We start from the raw sequence: 18,529 nt of genomic DNA, 5'->3' as shown, positions 1-18,529 counted from the left end.
ATGAGAAATGAAAAGAAAACATGAGAAATGACAAGAAGAAAAATAAGAGAAAAAGAAGTTCTCTCCAAATATTTGTCTGTGTGTATTTCTATGTGTACTTTATTTTATTGGTTTCTAAATTTTACTTGGAATTGTTTGGGAAATAAAGTTTGGGAAGGGAAATATCTTACTCTATGGGAAGGGAAAATGAACAAGTTGGGAGATAAAATTTGAGAGTGGTTTGGGGGAGATATAAGTTTGGTAGATGGGAAAATATATAACAGAAAAAACCCCAACAGCTTCAAAAAATAGCGAAAGTTACATGCAGCAGCACCATGAAAAAGCCACACTTTTTAGACCCTATTTTTTACAGCATGATTCATTTGTCCGTCATTGCCCGCACTCATTGAACAGTTGACAAAGCCCAGTGCACGTGGGCACAGCTTCCCATTCACTCACCGCATATTACACGCTGAGGTCTTGACCGTCTATCGCTCCGCATAGCAACACGGCAGCATAGCAGCGCACTGGGCCAAGGCCCGGAACAAACGAGTCCTTATGTAACACACACAATGGGGGCTCTATACAGAGCGGGCAGCGTGGCTGCAAAACCGAAGGGTCAATGGAAGTTGCTTGTGAGAGCTAGACTCGCCACGGGACACTCATTATATGGGGTTTAGGCGTTCAGAAAAAAGATATGAATTTTTGAAGATTTTTGAAAAACGAAAATATTAAAAAACCGCCCGGCACCGTTGAGGATGCTGGGCCGGCATGGCTATCATTTTTTCCGTTTTCAAAATCCTTCAACAATTCATCATTCCATTTAACAGTCGTTTATAGCCGCACGGAGTAATCTTAAGGCACTACTCTAAGTTGACAGGTGACCTTCATTGACGCCCGAATATTTCAGCCAGGCCTGCAGCCTTGTAAACATAGCCCAGATTGTGCGGTGTTATACAACTGTCTTTTGTTCACGAACCTGGCTCAGTGCACTGCTGACCTCTTTTCAATAGGGGCCAGATCAGCATGCAGCGGTGCTGCGTGGCTCATTGCTGCGGTGGTGGAGAGCTTTTGTCCCCGGTGGTAATCCGCTTGCTCTAAATACCCCAAACCCTGGTATACGGTTTCAAAATAACGCTGGATTATCACCACTTTTGAGAGTGAAAAATGCCGGTAATGCCCAGCAGCCTGGTCTTTTGTTCGGAGTACGGTCTTTTGTTACAGGGCCCTGTTTCCTTTGTCCGAGTTGGGAGACCCCGGCCACATATATAAACCATACGGCTCCGATTTCGGAGTCCCCGGCTGGTAGTGGTTAAATACCCTGAAAGTGGTCACACAAGTAGGTACTGAAATGCTTAGATTAATCCAAAGTGAGGGCATCTTTGACACTGGTTGTCAGGTTACTTCAGACCCGAGAAACTGAATGAATTGAAGGCAGTGTCCATACGAGGCGGGTGGGGTTTGTCCACAATTGAAGCCCAAGCATAAACTGCATTAGGGAGTTGGATGACACAGGATTTACGTATTGTAAATAGGGGTGTGCATTTGCGGGTATTTTTAGAACCGGGTACCCGTTTTTTGTTAACATCGGGTACCCAGGTACCCGGAAAAGAGATCACTTAATAACAAATGGCATTTCGTGCGACCCGATGGACCATGTGCCCGAAACAAGGTTCTTTTTGGTACATAGGAAGCAAGCAGCACATTGTTCTAAACGTCGAAGTAAATCTCTCCTACCTTTTTATCAAACGAAATTGTTACCTTCAGTTTGCAAATGTTTTTTGCGGGTATATGAAACAGAAACCAAATCCTTACTGGGAACGTCAAAAAAGAGGACAGAGCTGCAAACCACCTACATGAAACGCACCTGCAACCATTCAAAGGAAATGTCCCGGATGCTGCATGACCACGTACACGCGGGGCGCACGTGTACAAATGTTGAGCTCGTCACGTGCGGACCAGATCAGTGCTATGTACGTCACAGGTTTAAAGGCTTAAAGTTTTATGTACAAAAATACTGCTGTAACTCGAACAATGCCCACACCATTATATCCACTTCTTTTGAAGTTTCTGATTAAAAAAACACCACCAAAGTGCTTCAAACAGCGTTGAAAGTATCGGAAGTCTATATAGGGTTAGGAGTCATCGCAAGTGCATTTCTTTTCTCTCGAGGACTAGTTGTATGCACGTTGCATAAATCAACGTAGCTGCAACTGTAATCCTGGCTTTCAATACACTGAAACTAACCTGATTTTTTTGCTAACGCGGGCCCAATTATAGTCCCTTCAGGCAGTCCAATCGCTGACACTGCAGCGGCCATGTGACTGCAAAAGGAAAGGTCATGTGACCGCACATAGGGAAACCTAAGTTAAAAAAGTAACAGCGCTTCACTTTGTTAAATGACTGAGCAATACGAAAGTTTTGCCACACGAAGGTACATGTACCATGATGAAGTGGTTCAGTTTAATAACTAATTTTTTAAGAGGTTCAAATTCATTATTGTTGAGATTTTAATGTATAAGTACTTTGACAGGTGACATTTGATTGGCCGACTGTATTATGACTTGCACCTGTCAACATTTCCTTTTTTTCAAATGAAATTTTCAGATTTGAAATGCTTTTGTACATACAAAAAACATCCTTCCTGCTTTTTTTGTTCAATTCCTGATCCACTGTTCTGCTGAATCACTGAGGAAATTCATGTTGCTTTAACTTAAAAATCATTTTGAAACAGCATATTTCTTGGTATAAAAAACTAAACTGGTTCTCTGACTCTTTGGTTTTGCAGAGCACATCTAGTGCTTTGGTTATATAAAAAGAGGCCGATCAACCGCACAATTTGTGTGTGATCACTACTTACTGCTCGCCTTGTGGAGTTTCGGATCCCAGTACCGCTGGAATATTACACAGTCCGCTCTCGCTTCGTCGTCAATCCCGACATAAAGTAATATTCATTAATATTGTTTTATTTGACAAAAATACTCTCAACTCAAACAGTAAGCTCTACTACTTCCGCACAAAAGTCATTTAGGCCAACCCGGGTTTGAAAGTTACAAAAACAGTCATGCAAGTGTACATCAACAGCACTTCCACTTCAGAAGACAAAATTCCTTCGGTGTCTTGTTCATATAGGTTTGGTACAGTCATTTTCCTAGTTCCGGGTCGCGAAAATTATTCAATAAGACTGCAGCTAAAAAAATCCTCAAATTCAAGTGAAATATGGTCAGAAGTCAACTTTGTGTTTTGGATATACGGCAATTTTTTTCCAAAATCTAAGCTTTTATATTTAGACTCACAGGATCGATCGACGAAAGTGACGACGACACCTTTCGTAGTTCTGGATCAGTTTAGGATCGAGACAAAACCGTCTTCTCAAATAAAAAGTAACTATACGAAAAATCCATTTTCAGCCAAAACCATTGTAAAAAGTTGCTTTTCTAATAAAGAATTTTTTAATTTTGAGAAATTTAGATGGAAAATAGGAAATCCAATGAATTGAAAAATAGAAATTGCGTAAAGTTTGACTCAAGTTTTCAACTGTACAGTGAGATATCAACGGTACCCTCCCCGCGCCACACAGTTGACGAACCCAATACGTCACATACATTTCTGCTGCAACCGTGTAGTGGTAACGCCACGCGATCCGAAAGTAGGGGAAAAGCTTGCGGTTTTCAGTAAATTAACAAAAACGGAAACTCTAAAAAAGTCATTTTGATTAAGCAGACATTAGATGCAAAGGTTTATATGACTAAAAGAGAGACTTTAAAGAGATAATTTAAATCATGCGTAGTGAGTGACCTGTCGCCCGTGAATTTTAGTGGTTTTTTCACTCTTGTGAATGAGGAAAATTCCGGAACTAGGAAAACGACTTGGCGGTACAACAGCCGGAGTGGATAACAAAATTAGCTGTTGATCTCCGAATTTAAGTTTCATGTAGGACCGCGGGACTGGGTTTTCAGCGGCATGGTGATTTTCCATGAAGTCTGCCCTTCAGTAAGAAATTTCACAGACATTTTATGCATAGATGTTTGTTCCTAATTTATTTACTCTTTTATGGGTACCCGGCCTGGAACCGGGTTTTTAAATCGACGAGCGGGCACCTGGGTACCCGGCACATGCCTAATTGTAAATCCATGCTGATCATCGTTGTCAAGACAGTTTGAAAAAACATAGCCATTAATGTTGTCAGGGACTGCTCTTTCCAAATTTTGCAGATAATGGAGGTAAGAGCTACATGGCGATAATTTTCTGTGAGTGTTCGTTTGCTAGATTTGAAGACTGGGGCAACATTGGATAACTTCCAGTCCATTGGGAGATTCCGTCGGGACCAGGTGCCTTGTGAGGGTCAAGATTTTTTAATGACTTTAAAAGCCATCATAGTTCAATTTGAAGTGGTGGCAGTTCAGGAATGGGTAGATTGCAGGGTGTTGGTGTTATTGGGCAAGATCCAGGAGGAGAATGGACTGAACTGAAGAAATTATTAAACGCTTGGGCAATGTCACTAGGCTGACGAAGTAACTGTTCACCATGCTGAAATTCTGGAGGACACATTGATTTTCGCTGGTCACGAACAAAACACCAAAAGCTCTGCTTGTTGTCTTTCATTGCAAAAAGATGGTTAGCATATTTGCAGTAGGCTGTTTTTGTAGTATACTTCACTTTATTGCGTACACGTTTGTAATGTTGCCATGCCAGGCTCGAACTGGAGTGTTTGGCATTAGCAAACAGTTTATGTTTAAGGTAGATGAGCTTTTTCATATCCCGAGTTACCCATGGCAAGACTTTGGTGCACCTACGTTGCTTTGTAGGTATGCTGTCATGTATCGCAGCCTGAAGGATGTCCAGAAAGCCTCCCCATGATGCATTGGGGTCAGCATCATTCATGAAGGCAGACCATGGTGCAAGTTGCAGAAGAGTATCAAGGTGATTCACATCGGCTTTTCTGTACTGGAGGAATGATCGGACAACTGCAGGTTGTGGTGGGGACTTTCGTGCACAAAATGTGAAGCGTACAGCATGATGGTCACTGCTAACTGGATTTGCAAAGGACTGGACATCAATGAACTTCTCTGGCCAATTTGTGAAAATCAGATCAATAGTAGATCCAGCCGATGCAGTTATTCGAGGGTCGGGTAACATCTTTGACTACCTGACAAAGTTCAAGGGAATTGGCAATTTCTTGAAGATGAGCAGTAAGTGCTGAACCTGTCTGTCAGTTTATATTGATATCTCCAAGTAGAATGAATCCCTTGTAGCCATGAAGGACAGGTTGGATGACATCACAAGCGTCTTGCAGCTTTTCAAAGAAAGTGATGTCAGAGTTTGGTGGCCTGTATATAAGACCAAGTAACCATCTTGAATGCTTGACAGTCAAAAACAGCCAAGAGAATACAATGTCTGCAGGTTCAAGATGGTCAAGGTGAGTTGGCAGCAACTGATTAACCACAGCCATGATGCCACCACCTTGATTGTCTCGATCACGCCGAAAACTTGTGTAGCCTGGTAAAAATGTCAAAATGGTGTCGGTATCGCCAGGAGACATCCATGTCTCAGTGACAAGAATAATGTGGAGTGAATAACGTGGAATGACACTTGTAAGAAAAGCTCCTCCAGACCAAGTGAAGTGCAGAGCTGAATTTTGCTCCGGAAGAGACAGTTTATGGGATCATAAAGTTTTCGACGGTCATCACGCCCTCGCCATTTCATCTTGAGCCTGGTCATTCTTATTTGGCACGATCTTTGTCCCCGTTGCATCTCATTTTTTGCATCGTCAAGGATTGAAATGTTTTTCAGCATCTGTGGAGTCCAGTATTCTTCACTGTAGTGCCTGCCAAGCTCTTGCCCATAAAAACATCTTGTTTGTCTTTATCCTTATCATTGTATTCCAATCGGCATATTCTTTGTTATCCTTGCTTTACATGCTAAGTGTGACATTCTCATTAAATCACACTTGTTTATTTGTTCCTTATATCAGTGTGATCTTGTTTGATTTCTTTGTTACTTTGGAGAAAATTCAAGCCTTGGAATAAGTACTATTCTTAAATAGTTTGGAGTTTTTCAGATTGTAGCAAAAGTGACTTGACGCGACCTCTTGACCTAATGACTCGACTCCTCTTTAGTCAATGTTAAAATTACTTGACTCAAGTCACTAAATTAAGTGACTAATTACAACACTGATGTATACATGTGTGGTAGTGCAGGTCTCAGGTCTACAGAGATTAATGCGGGTATGCATGCAAATTTAATGCCAGCTGATTCACATACTTTCAAAATAAGATGTAGTATCTTTCTAATAAAAAGGAGCAGTAACTTTATATTAAAAGGCAGTAAACATTATTCTCAAAGTAATCAATACCCGTAAAATTTCCTCATTACCCTTGTCATGACTAAACCTTTAGTCATGACAAACACCAAGCGTGCATATGAATGTCAACCTTTTTTATCTTTTAAGGTACTTGAATTTATTGCAAGTTTGTTTTATTCATGCAGGCCAACAAGAACGGATCAAAATTTGTAGAGTTTGATGTTGGACTCACCAAAGACGGAGTACCAGTCCTCCTTCATGATGACTCAGTGGATCGTACCACTAATGGGACAGGAGCACTTAAGAACTTAACACTAGCTGAGGTGTTGAAGCTAAATGCTGCTGCAAAACATCCCCTCAGGTTAGTCATGTTTTAATAAATCATAAAAAGGTTTTTTTAATTATTTTTGCAGATGTGATGAATTTTTATTGTCAAAGTGCGTAACAGCACTACAAAATGACGACACTCAACGTGTCTAAGAGACAGCAACTCTGAACTCAACACCCCAGTGTTGGAGGTAACTTTTACATCAGAAGTAGTGTAACTGGCAGCCGGTTGCAGCTCCTTGTTTTCAACTTTTATACCTCATCTGTGGGTGCTGTAGTGACACCGAAATCAAGTCAAATTAGAATCTTTGACTGACCGTCATAGATCCCTGTGCCTTAGATTTGCCAAACACTTGATGAATAATGAGCACATGTCGCATCTCATTCCGCAGCCTGAAACTAGTAGAATATTACGTCGGTCTAAATTAGTATCTGAACCAAGATGCAAAACAAACAGATTTAGGAACAGTGCAATTCCCTATTTATCTCGATTAATTAACTCTATGAATTGATTCATTTGATTGTGTAGAGGTTCTTTGCATTGTCAAATATGGGTCTATTTTAAACTGTGCACGGTGGTTTAAGACCCAGACATTTCAAAAAAATTTTCCCTTTGATGTTATGCTTTTAATCAGTTCACTAGTATCTAATGAGATAACGTTCACCAAAGAAAAATTTGTTTGTTAATAATTTTACCGAATATTCCACTGAAGTACGCACCTAAGCTTTTTTGAAGAAAGGTAGACTTGTCATAGTTGAAAAAATGTCAACAAAAAACCCTGCTTGTCAAAAAAAATTGTATCTTCAGATAGAAACCTTTGCATTATTTTGTAGCTTGTTAGACACTCTTTCAGCTGATATGAATTTGCTTTCAAAAAAATTGAATAAAGCGCAGAAATTTGCGTTTACTTTTTACAGTAAACTATGAAAAGTACCAAACAAGAAAAATATACATCGACATATGGTTGTTGATGCATTTGTACTATCAGCCATTAATGGCCAGGGCAGAAATGTCTAGTTTATTCATAAATTGATTGAGTAGTTAATTGGCTACAAATACAATCAAGCAGAAAAGTTGCACAATTTGTCATTGTGCCAAAAGAATCAACTTCACTTCGTTGTCACGCAGGATTTGACGTTATTTCAAGTGTAATGAACAGCGCCCTCTATTGTTGAGACATGTAAGGTATACTGCAGGTGATTGCTGCCGATGACGTCAGGCCTATTGGTGCTCAGTTTCATCGCATTCGCTCAAATGCCATCGACTTTGTTGTAATTGTGTTAACTTTGTGTGCGAAGGTTAGTCGTAATTTGAGGGTTATAACACAGCTTAAGTGGAATTTAAACTGAAAAGTAGTTGAAAGAACTGTATCTTTTAGTCAAGGGTGATGTCCATTGTCGATCCCAACGAACGCTGTAGGATGAAGAAATATTTTTTTGCACCAGTTGTTATGTAAACCAGCCAAACGATGACATTTCTACCTGCTTGTGACTTATCTCAGGCTCAGTGTTGTGTCATGGCCTGAGGTATCAGATATGAATGTTTTTCAAACCGCCTAACGATTGGCCAAATAGGTTATCTGATTTAGACCTCAGCTCTTCTATTGCGAAATGGTTCAACACATTTTGTGGGGTTTTATTTCTATGGAAATGTTGATTAAAACTTTTGACAAATACATAATACTGAAAATAAAACTGGGTTTTTGGCAGATAAAAATCATGACAGAACACAGAGGCATTACAGGTACCTGGTACGTGGTTTATTTCTACTTAAACTGGAATATAATTTTAAAAACTTGACAGGAAAACCTTGGGTTTAACAAAAGAGGCCAATTTTGTTGAGATCACGAGCAAAATACATACATAATTCCATACCCTGATCTCGCAGGTTCAGAACACACTGAGGGCACAGTCACTTTATAAATAAAATAATATATATTTCTTCAGGAATAATTGAAAACATGATTGAATGGGAAAGAGAGTCACTTGGAAAAGGTAACTTCATAACTTGTTAAGATTACTTCATATTTCCAATCACTAAAATGTTTAACGAAAGAGGGACCGAGACCAAGTGAGGAACTTGCTTTATTGATATAAAAAATCATTGTCATTTTATTTTAAAAATGCAATAAATTCAAAGAACATTAAATTAGTGAAAGTGAAATTAAGTCACAAGATTTCTTTTCATCATTTCCCCCTTCCTTTCCTGTTATGATTGCAATGAAATACAAATGCATAATGATCTCACTTCCAAACTGAGGTGATCATCTCTTAAATGATCACAGATTTTTTCCCAAACCGCTGTAGCCAAGGGGCGCGAGCGTGTTCTTTCCAACATTTTTTAATAACTGCCAATAGAGGGCACCGTCATTCACGGAGATCAATAATAATGCACTTTTGCCAATGCAACCATTGCAAAAATGTCTTCCTGTAGCCAAATTGAAAACCCATGAGGACTCTAAATAAGTTCTAAAGACTTGTTTAACTGTTTTAATTGATGTGAGTGAAAATAATCTGATAGTATTCACTGATGTCTTGGTCAGGTAGGGTTTTAAACCACTGTGCTGTGGTTTTATGTATTGTCTCATACAAATTTATATATATTTCTGTTGATTCAATTCCCATCCCAACCAACACTGTATTCCCTACCCCACCCCACCCAATCCCACCCCAACCCTACTTACCTCGACTCCATCCCCCCTCCATGTATTTCTTACACCCCGTCCAGTGTTCTCCATGGCCGGAAATTTTGGCAGGGCAGTAGACAAAATTGCGAGTGCGAATCCCTTACGGTGTGGGGAAAATTTTGGATTCTAGATGGTCTGTGGTGCATTCTGGGACAATTTCCAGTCCACTTTCTTCTGTAATTTGGCCCCAAATCTGATTGCATTTACAACATGAAATATTGGCTAGGATATTCTTCAGGAGGAAAGATTTGATGACAAAATTATTTTAATTTCCGGAGCATGTTTAGCAGAACCTCATGTTAGTGACTCGAGACATGCTGGAGATGAGCAGACCATGCGGTTTTCTCAATGATCAGTTGACTGTGAAAAGGCAGAGTAAAAACAAGCCTCAAAATGTGCCCTTGAATACAAAAGGACAAAAGAAATATGTTCAGGCAAAGATACCAGTAAGTTTACAACTTCCAGCTCACGTCATAAAAATGAAGCAATCCCTTCATCGGAGCAGAGCGTGTAGGGGCTGCTCAGGCTTGGCATGGTCCTTCCACTGGAACCCACGCACACTTCGCAAACAATGTTGTGTCGCGGGTACCAGTCACGAGCAATGCGTGTACACATGTACACGCTTGCGCAATATAGCGTACGGGTACATGTATAAAACATACGCGATGGTTTTTTTGGGACACGAGGTTGACGATGCATAACGGTAGGCAGCCAACGATCACCATTGTCAGTACATGTACATCATAAGCATTGTCGGTAAACTCAAACTCGATCCACAACTGTGGTAAACCTCTTTTTTATTAAAATTTTGAGAAAGTAGACATTCTGGGGGAAAATACACTTCTCAAAAAAATAGCAGGGTGTCACAAATTTTAGCAGGGTGGCAAAAGTTTTGCGGGGCGGTCCAAAATTTGGCAGGGCGGTCCGCCCTGCTAAAATAGCATGTGGAGAACACTGCCGTCCCACACTACCCCAATATTTACCTTTTCAATCCCACCCAGTTTTAATTCCCTCACATGTATTATTTTTATTATTTCCTGTGTTTAACCTCTTTGTGTGTTAAACATACAAAATTGATAATTTATATTTATTAAATGTGTATTAATCTAACTTCTTTATATTTTTGAGTTTAAGTATAATTTTGTATCTTATTTTATAACAGTATTTGTCAAGATGATTTTGTATATCCTTTTTAATTACATGCAATGTACTTTTATTTAATGTCACAGTCTTACACAATTCTGCTTTTGTGGCGAGAAGACTGATATAATAAACCATTTAATAATAATTAAAAAAAGGGTTTTAAGAACAAAAATAATCACAATTTAATTATTTACATGATAAAGGAACACTTTTGAGATCCACCACAAAAAAATACATTCCAAAGTAAGTAAATTACCCAGTTTGGCCATGGCTGTGAAAGAGGAGGTACCTCTGAGTTTGGAATCTGAGCTGGTTTCAGAAGCCGGTTTTCATGATCGCTTGTGCATAATGATGCGCGTGGTAACTATGTTGAACATATGCATAAATAATTAGGTTTTTGTAACCCCAAACCAAGCAATCTGCGATTTTGACGTCACTATGCAAATACACGTAGTCTGTTTCCGCACGGGAAAAAAACGCACTTTAAGCTACAATTTTCTCATTTACAAACCAGATTGTTTTGGAGACTTTGATTGACTTCTTGTCATAGTCAAAGAGTTGACGTAATTTTTCATTGTTGTCACTAATGAGCTAAAACTTTTTGCTTGGAGAGTTTGGCCGATCTTGTTCACCTATTTTGGGTTCAAAAGGTCAAGTTCATGTGTAATTGAATATGGACCTACCTGTGCATTGTGCAATAGGCACATGTAAGTTTCATGTAAGTTTCACCCTTTTCGTGATAAGACAATTTTTATTTATTTGGAGGCTTCAAAACGTGAAGCACTCACTTGGAACTACCCATTCAAGATTCAGTGCCATTCCCAAATGCTTATTCTGATTTTATTATTTATTCTGATTTTTAAAATATGTCAGGTGTTACTGAGGTGCACGATGTGTTATCGGACGTTCAGCACACTCATTAAAAAATATTTGCTGACAAAAATCATTTATGATCATCATCATAATTTTCCCCCAAACATCTGGCTGCCACAACAATGACATTATCTGGGGACTGAGGTTGTAAAATGTGGCCTAGAGCTGTGAACGTGGTGCTTGCACGATCACAGCATTCAGTAGCGCCATTGACAAGTGAGCATTATGGACAGTCAGTGAAGCCCCATGCGTGACTCAACAGCAGCCCCTTTAACCTTTGATCAAGGCGCATGTAATAAATTATGCATCATTACAATGGCGCGTGTATTCAACCAGCGTCCTTTCCGACAGTGCCGTAAGCTCTAGACGACAATCTCTTCCAGAATAGCCTCAAATATGCAGCACCGAAGCTTGGGATTCCAATCGACAAATTGAGACCACAGCAAATGTTGGCCGTGAGGGTGTTCTGGAGGGTCGAGACATATTTGTCAATCTTCCAAATGGATATGGCAAGAGTTTCAAATACCCGGCCGCACCGTTGTGCTGGAGGCGTCGGGTCAGACTCTGCGGCCCCGGCGGCTCGTCGTTGGGTGCTTTGGCCAGAGCTGCCTCCAAGGAAAAACCAGTCTACATCTGGGGAACACCACCCCCCCCCCTGCCTCTTCTCGGAGGTGACCAAATGCAAGAAATCTCCTCCATCCGATCCTTCCATGGACACCACTCACCTCATCCCCCTCAAATCTCTCTCTTCCCTCCGTAAAATTACCTGGAAAGTCAGCACCCTGATGCAGGTAATTTTTCCCACCATCTCCCAGGCCCTCGATACTGATCTTACCAATCCCTCCGCGTCAGTCCCTTCCACTCCCGTTCCCACCCCCTCTACGCCCACCTCCGCTGCTGATGGCACCGATACGGACTCGACACAGTGGGAGGACTTGCAGGCCGACGATGATCCTTTCGGCTCTTCCCACTTCAAACGGGCCCCTTAAACCCAATGAACTCCTTACCTTTCTGAAAAATGTTAATTCCAACAAAAAAACTTAAACTTATTGCACGGAAATTCACCCCAAACATCCCCGGCCTTGTTGCTCAACTAAACCCCTGGAAAAACAGCCCTCTCTTCAAACAAAACTTGCAGCAGAGGATTTACAAACTCATTAAAAAGCTAGATGTCTAACTTTTCCCCTTTATTTCATTATGGGCTTTAATCACTTCACTTTTTATGTTTTTATAATGACGCTGTCACTGCTGACTTTGAACGCTAGGGGCTGTTTGCATGCCTCTCTTCACAACTATATTGACATGCTTTGCAATTAACTGGATATCATTTTTCTCCAGGAAACCTATACTTTAAACGATCAGTTTGTATCCTGGAGTTCATGGCCTACATGTAGCTATACTCCCTACTGTAATCCCAGCCCCTCGCATGGATCTGGGGTCACTACTCTTATTAAAAATAATATTTCTGTCCTTGAATCTTCTTCTGTTTGTGATGGTCACGTCACTTATACTAAGATCTCTCGAAATAACGTCATATTTTACCTGTACAATATTCTCATCCCTCAATCTGACAGTGAAGCCTTAAAAGCATTTACAAACATTGCGACCCCATCAGTGATGGTGTCATTATAGTCGGAGGTGACTTTAATTGCACTTTTGACAGCATCCCGGTCGGCTGACCTGGGTGTCAGCGGTTCTCTCTTGGCCATGGTGTGGCGAGACAAGCGCAACATCCGTATGCTCTCCACCATGCATACGGCAGACATCCGTGGAACCGGCAAGCAAGACAGGACAGGGCAGGAAAAGCAGAAACCGACCTGTATCATCGAGTAGAATGCCCTGATGGGGGGCGTTGACAAGAGCGACCAACTAGCAGCATATCATCGAGCAACTCGTAAGTCCCTCAAGTGGTAGAAGAAGCTCTTCTTCTACCTGCTCAACTTGACGCTGGTGAACAACTACGACGTGTACCTGGCCGTTGGTCACCGCCTCTCCTTCCTCGACTACCGCTTGAGTCTTGTCCATGAGCTGCTGTTCGACGAGCCCTTGCCCGAGTACCGCCCTCAGCACGATACTCCACCAGTCACCAACTCCCGCTTTGTCGGCCGACACTTCCCCGTGGACTTTGAGAGGACCAGCTATGGCAACTTCCGCTACCGGCGGTGTGTCCTCTGCGCTTCCCGTGGTCTGCGAAAGAAGACACACTTCGAGTGCGACACGTGCCACCAGCCCTTCTGCGTCGCCCCCTGCTTCAAGGAGTACCATACTGTCCACTAATTGACACTTTGAACATTTATTTTCATGGACATTTTCATTGACATTATATTTTGTGTTTTTCATGTGTGTTTTGACTTGATAGTTTTACTAGGTGGTCATGTTTTCAACCTTTAAAAAAATGACAAAAAAGACAAAGTTTCTGGAAAGTACTGCTTTGAGGATGTTGTGTTTTCATCTCTTTAAAAAGTGGCACATTTCCTTGTAATGGTTTTACTAGGTGGTCATGTTTTCAACCTTTGAAAAAAATGACCAAAAAAAGACAAAGTTTCTGGAAAGTACTGCTTTGAGGATGTTGTATTTTCATCCTTTTCATTCCTTGCACCGGTGTTTGCTTTTTATTTGATTAGAAAAAGTGGAAATTTATTTTACTACTTTTATGAGTTCAACTATTTCAATGAGAAAATAAAACACAAGAGAAATGATAAGAAGAAAATAAGAGAAAAAGAGGTTCTCTCCAAATATTTGTCTGTGTGTATTTCTATGTGTACTTTATTTTATTGGTTTCTAAATTTTACTTGAAATTGTTTGGGAAATAAAGTTTGGGAGGGGAAATATCTTACACTGTGGGAGGGAAAATGAACAAGTTGGGAGATAAAATATGAGAGTGGTTTGGGGGAGATACAAGTTGGGTAGATGGGAAAATATATAACAGAAAAAACCCCAAATAGCAAAAGTTACATGCAGCAGTGCCAGGAAAAAGCCACACTTTTAGACCCCTTTTTTTTACAGCATGAATTCATTTGTCCGTCGTTGCCCGCACTCATTGAACAGTTGACAAAGCCCAGTGCACGTGCACAGCTTCCCATTCACTCAAGCCCAGTGCACGTGCACAGCTTCCCATTCACTCACCGCATATTACACGCTGAGGTCTTGACCGTCAATCGCTCCGCAAAGCAACATGGCAGCATAGCCACGCACTGGGCCAAGGCCCGGAACAAACGAGCCCTTATGTAACACACACAATGGGGGCTCTATACAGAGCGGGCGGCGTGGCTGCAAAACCGAAGGGTCAATGGAAGTTGCTTGTGAGGGCTAGGCTCGCCATGGGACACCCATTTTATGGGATTTAGGTGTTCAGAAAAAAAGATATGAATTTTTGAAGATTTTTGAAAAACGAAAATATGAAAAAACCGCCCGGCATTGCATGTAACGGTTAAAAAAAGCACCTGGCAGCAAGTGGTTAACTCTGTTGATTCGGAAGATCTTGACATTCCTCCAAGTCTGGAAGAACTGGATGCAGTGGTCAAGCAACTTGGCAGAAATAAAACTCCTGGCCTGGACGTCTCACTTCGGAATTTTTTCAGTCCTGGCCTCTTTTCAAAGATGATTTTCCCTTTGTTATTTCTTTTGCTTGCAGCTCCGGAATTCTTCTGCATTCTTTTCATTGAGCTGTCATTACACTCATTCCCAAAAAGGGGGACTTTTCTGATATAGTCAATTGGCGTCTGGTTTTCCTAATTAAATACGGACTATAAAATTTTTGCAAAGTTGCTTGCCAATTGTTTAAAACAATTTATTGGTAATTTGGTCCACCAAGACCAGAGTTACTGTGTTCCTGGTCGGACAATTTATGATAATATTTCTCTTATTAGAGATATCATTAATTTTTGTAATTTTAATGATATACCTTTAGCCGTGGTCAACTTTGACCAAAAGAAAGCTTTCGATAACGTTGACCACAGTTTCTTGTTTGATACTATGAGAGCCATTAGTTTTGGGGACGCTTTATTTCATATATTAAAGTTTTGTACAATGGGGCCGAGAGTCTGGTGAAGGTGTGTGGTTCTTTGACTGCACCCTTCACCTTCGACAAGGGCATCCGTCAAGGTTGTCTGCTCTCAGGCCTCCTTTACTCTATTGCAATAGAACCTTTTTAAAATAAATTCTGTATAAATCTTAATAATCACAATTTTCTCCTTCCCGGTACTGATAGATATTGCTTGGTCTCGGCATATTGCCGATGACATTTCCATTTTTGTCACCTCCAACACCGGTTTTAAAATAATTGAGCAAATGTATTATCTTTTCAGAAGAGCCATTGCTGCAAGTTTAAACACTCGAAAATCCCAGGGGTTGTGGGTTGGTTTGTGGACTGGACGAGTCGACCGGCCCCTGAATTTTCAGTGGTATAATCAAGGTCTCACTTTTTTTGGAGTTTGCTTGGGAAACACTCACGACTTTCTCAAACAAAATATAAAGAAAAAGTCAAAACTCCCTCGCAATGGAAACGTCTGTCTTCTGCTCAATCCTTTAAAAGAGAAATTCTCATGGCCAATCAACTCGCAGCTTCTGAACTCTTTCATGGCTTGGCTGTTCTCTCTCCCCCTGAAAATGTCCTGAGCGAACTCCAAGATTTGCTGGTCAACTTCATCTGGTCTGGGAAAAACAAATTCTTTTCCAAAGACCCAACAGGGGCGGTCTCGGTCTTGCATGCATGCAAGCATGCACACTCGCCTACAGAGAATGTCCACTATTCAACGTTTTCTTGATCTTTGTCTTCATCCTGCCTACACCATGGTCAGTTATTTTCTCCGGCGTTACAAAAAACTCGACTTTGACTTTCAACTCTTCCAAATCAATATCGAACCATAATTCTTCATAAGCATTCCTGCATTCTATGGCAAGCTACTGCATGCTTTGACAGCATCCTGAGCTCAGATTGAAATACCTTTGGATGCGATCAGTCATGTTATCAACATTCCTATCAATAGTACTCTTCTCGAACATGCGGCTTATGATGGGAACACCTGTTCTCCGCTCCTGTAGTGCGGGATCAGGATCATCCGCCATCTTCTCCACCCCTCCACCGGTCGCTGGCTGGAAGCTGAAGATTTACATTTTGTCTCCTCGAGAATCTGTTGTCCTTCCTTCCACCTCATTGACAAGTTGCTTTACCACTTTCATCTCTTTAAGTCAATGTGTATTATCCCAACACTCACTTAGATCCTTTTCCACAATTCTTTGTCCTTTAAACTTTTACACACTACTTCAAGATCTATTTATGTTGTTTTTCCACCACATAGTCAGATTCTGTTTTCTTATCTGCAGCACAATTTCAAATCAGTTTTGTTTTACACCATTTTACCCTATTTACATCTTTCTAAAATCTGCAGAGGTTTCTTTAATAAAGGTTAAAGGTTTCTTTCTGTTTGTCACAACAACCTCAATAATTACTAAGTTCCAAAATTGTTCACCCCTTTTACCGTGGTACCTTCCACAGCCGTTTTCACCAACACTTAGTTTTCAATCTTTTTCTCCTTACTGCAACTTCATAATATCATTACCAATAATCACACTTCAATTTTTATCAGCGAGTCATCCAACACCGGCAATTTTGTGTGGCTTTTCAATCTAACACTTGACAGAACTCACAATAATGTTTCACAATTAGCACTTAACACAATCTCTGTCCAAAAGAAAAATACATGTATATACCAGTAAATATTCAAAATTACAAGTCTGTCAGTGTTTTGGGTGAACGGCTAAAGTGTTCCTCCCATCCCATGCATGTATGGTTCCTGGAACCTTGGAAGCTTTCTTGGCCAATGGAACACTCGGAGGGCTCAAGTTCAGGGTGGGTTCTCAGTCTCGCTGCAATTAACAAAGGGGTCACAGTAATCACGGTGACGAAACTGGCCCAACAGTTCCCAGGGCTGACTATCGACTGAAACTGGACCAAAGAGCTACAGTAGGACTTATAACAAATGGCCATACTCCGAACAAAAGACCGAGCTGCTGGGAATTGCTAACATGTTTTCAGTTGTCAATTGAGGGGGAAATTGGTCATTGTTTTGAAAGATTATACCACTGTCTTGCAATCAGCGCGAGCGGATTACCACCGGGGACAAAAGCGCTCCAGCACTCTAGTGATGAGCAATACAATACCGCTGCAGGCTAATTTGGCCCATATTGAAAAGATGCCAGTGGTGCACTGTGCCAATTTCAGGACTAAAAGAAAGTTACATAACACCGCACAGTCTGGGCCCTTTTTTACAAAGCGGCAGGTCCGGCTAAAATACTTGATAGGTGCTTCTCAGACTGTAGACCAGCCTAATGGAATTCATAATAAATCTAGTCTTATGGTAAATGAACTTGAATCCTTTTTCAGGGGTGAGTTGGGAAGGTTTGATAGTGAAGGAAGCATAGACGGCACTAAAATGACTGCAATCTGCCAGTGCAGACAGTTAACTTTCATCCTGTATTTTGTTCTGGTCAACACTGTGTGCCCGTTTTCTTCGGGAAATGCCCCATGCTGTAGTCGGTGGTACCACTGGCATGCCGTTTCATTCAGAATGCGGTTGGTTTGTGCAGTACATGCAGGACCTGGTGTGGGAGCGACCCACAAGTCTTGTCGTGGTACACCTGGTAATGGTCTGCAGCGGGAATGCCCCTGTGCTGCAGGCGATGGCATGCCAGACATACCGTTTCATTCGGAATGCTGTCGGGCTGTGCCTAATTGGGCAGCAGGGGGGACATTCACCCTCATACACCTTACAAGTCTTTCAACAATGTAGTACAGCAAAGGTTTTCTGGAGAGCACCCCCTTGCTGTGGTCAGCGGCAAGACAGACATGCCATTCCATGCCTTTTGTGATGTTGAATGTGATGGCAAACAAGTTCATTTGACGGAGGTGGAGTGAATGGAGCCGAGCGGCTCCTCACACAAGTTGATGATGGTGGTGTTGTCCATGGTCAGACATGAGGCTTCTGGGACTAATTCTCAGGACATGGCTCGTCAAAAACCAATGATGCTCTCAGGTAAGTTTCACAAAACTTTATGGTCTGACTACCTTATCCATTTCGTATGTATATAAGTATGGCAGCAATAAATAATTGGAGTGATGCAGAGAAAGTCATGTTTTGGGCATCTCACAAGAGCACAAGATGCCCTAGCAGATATGATGCCAGAAGCACGGAGGGACTTTTCCTTGATTCTACTG

At 41.2% G+C, this 18,529-nt stretch overlaps 1 protein-coding gene across 7 annotated transcripts in view; it reads left to right on the top strand.

Moving 5' to 3' along the window:
- LOC110990301 (glycerophosphodiester phosphodiesterase 1-like) overlaps positions 1 to 18,529 on the top strand; it is a 139,581-nt gene that overhangs the window by 24,654 nt on the left and 96,398 nt on the right. For all 7 annotated transcript variants that reach the window (XR_002599803.2, XR_015425879.1, XR_015425878.1 and 4 more), the window contains exon 2: positions 6,469 to 6,644. Coding sequence is in view for 4 of the 7 variants with exons in the window: in XM_022255214.2 (XP_022110906.1) it covers positions 6,469 to 6,644 (176 nt within the window). In the remaining 3 variants the exon portion in view is untranslated. The remainder of the gene's footprint in view (positions 1 to 6,468; positions 6,645 to 18,529) is intronic.

The sequence above is a fragment of the Acanthaster planci genome, linkage group LG07 (genome assembly GCF_054643075.1).
Source record: "Acanthaster planci isolate LZ-2023a linkage group LG07, COTS_SCS, whole genome shotgun sequence".
Classification (NCBI taxonomy): Eukaryota; Metazoa; Echinodermata; class Asteroidea; order Valvatida; family Acanthasteridae; genus Acanthaster; species Acanthaster planci.
The sequence above is the reverse complement of the archived record's forward strand: the minus strand, read 5'-3'. Positions and strand labels throughout refer to the sequence as shown.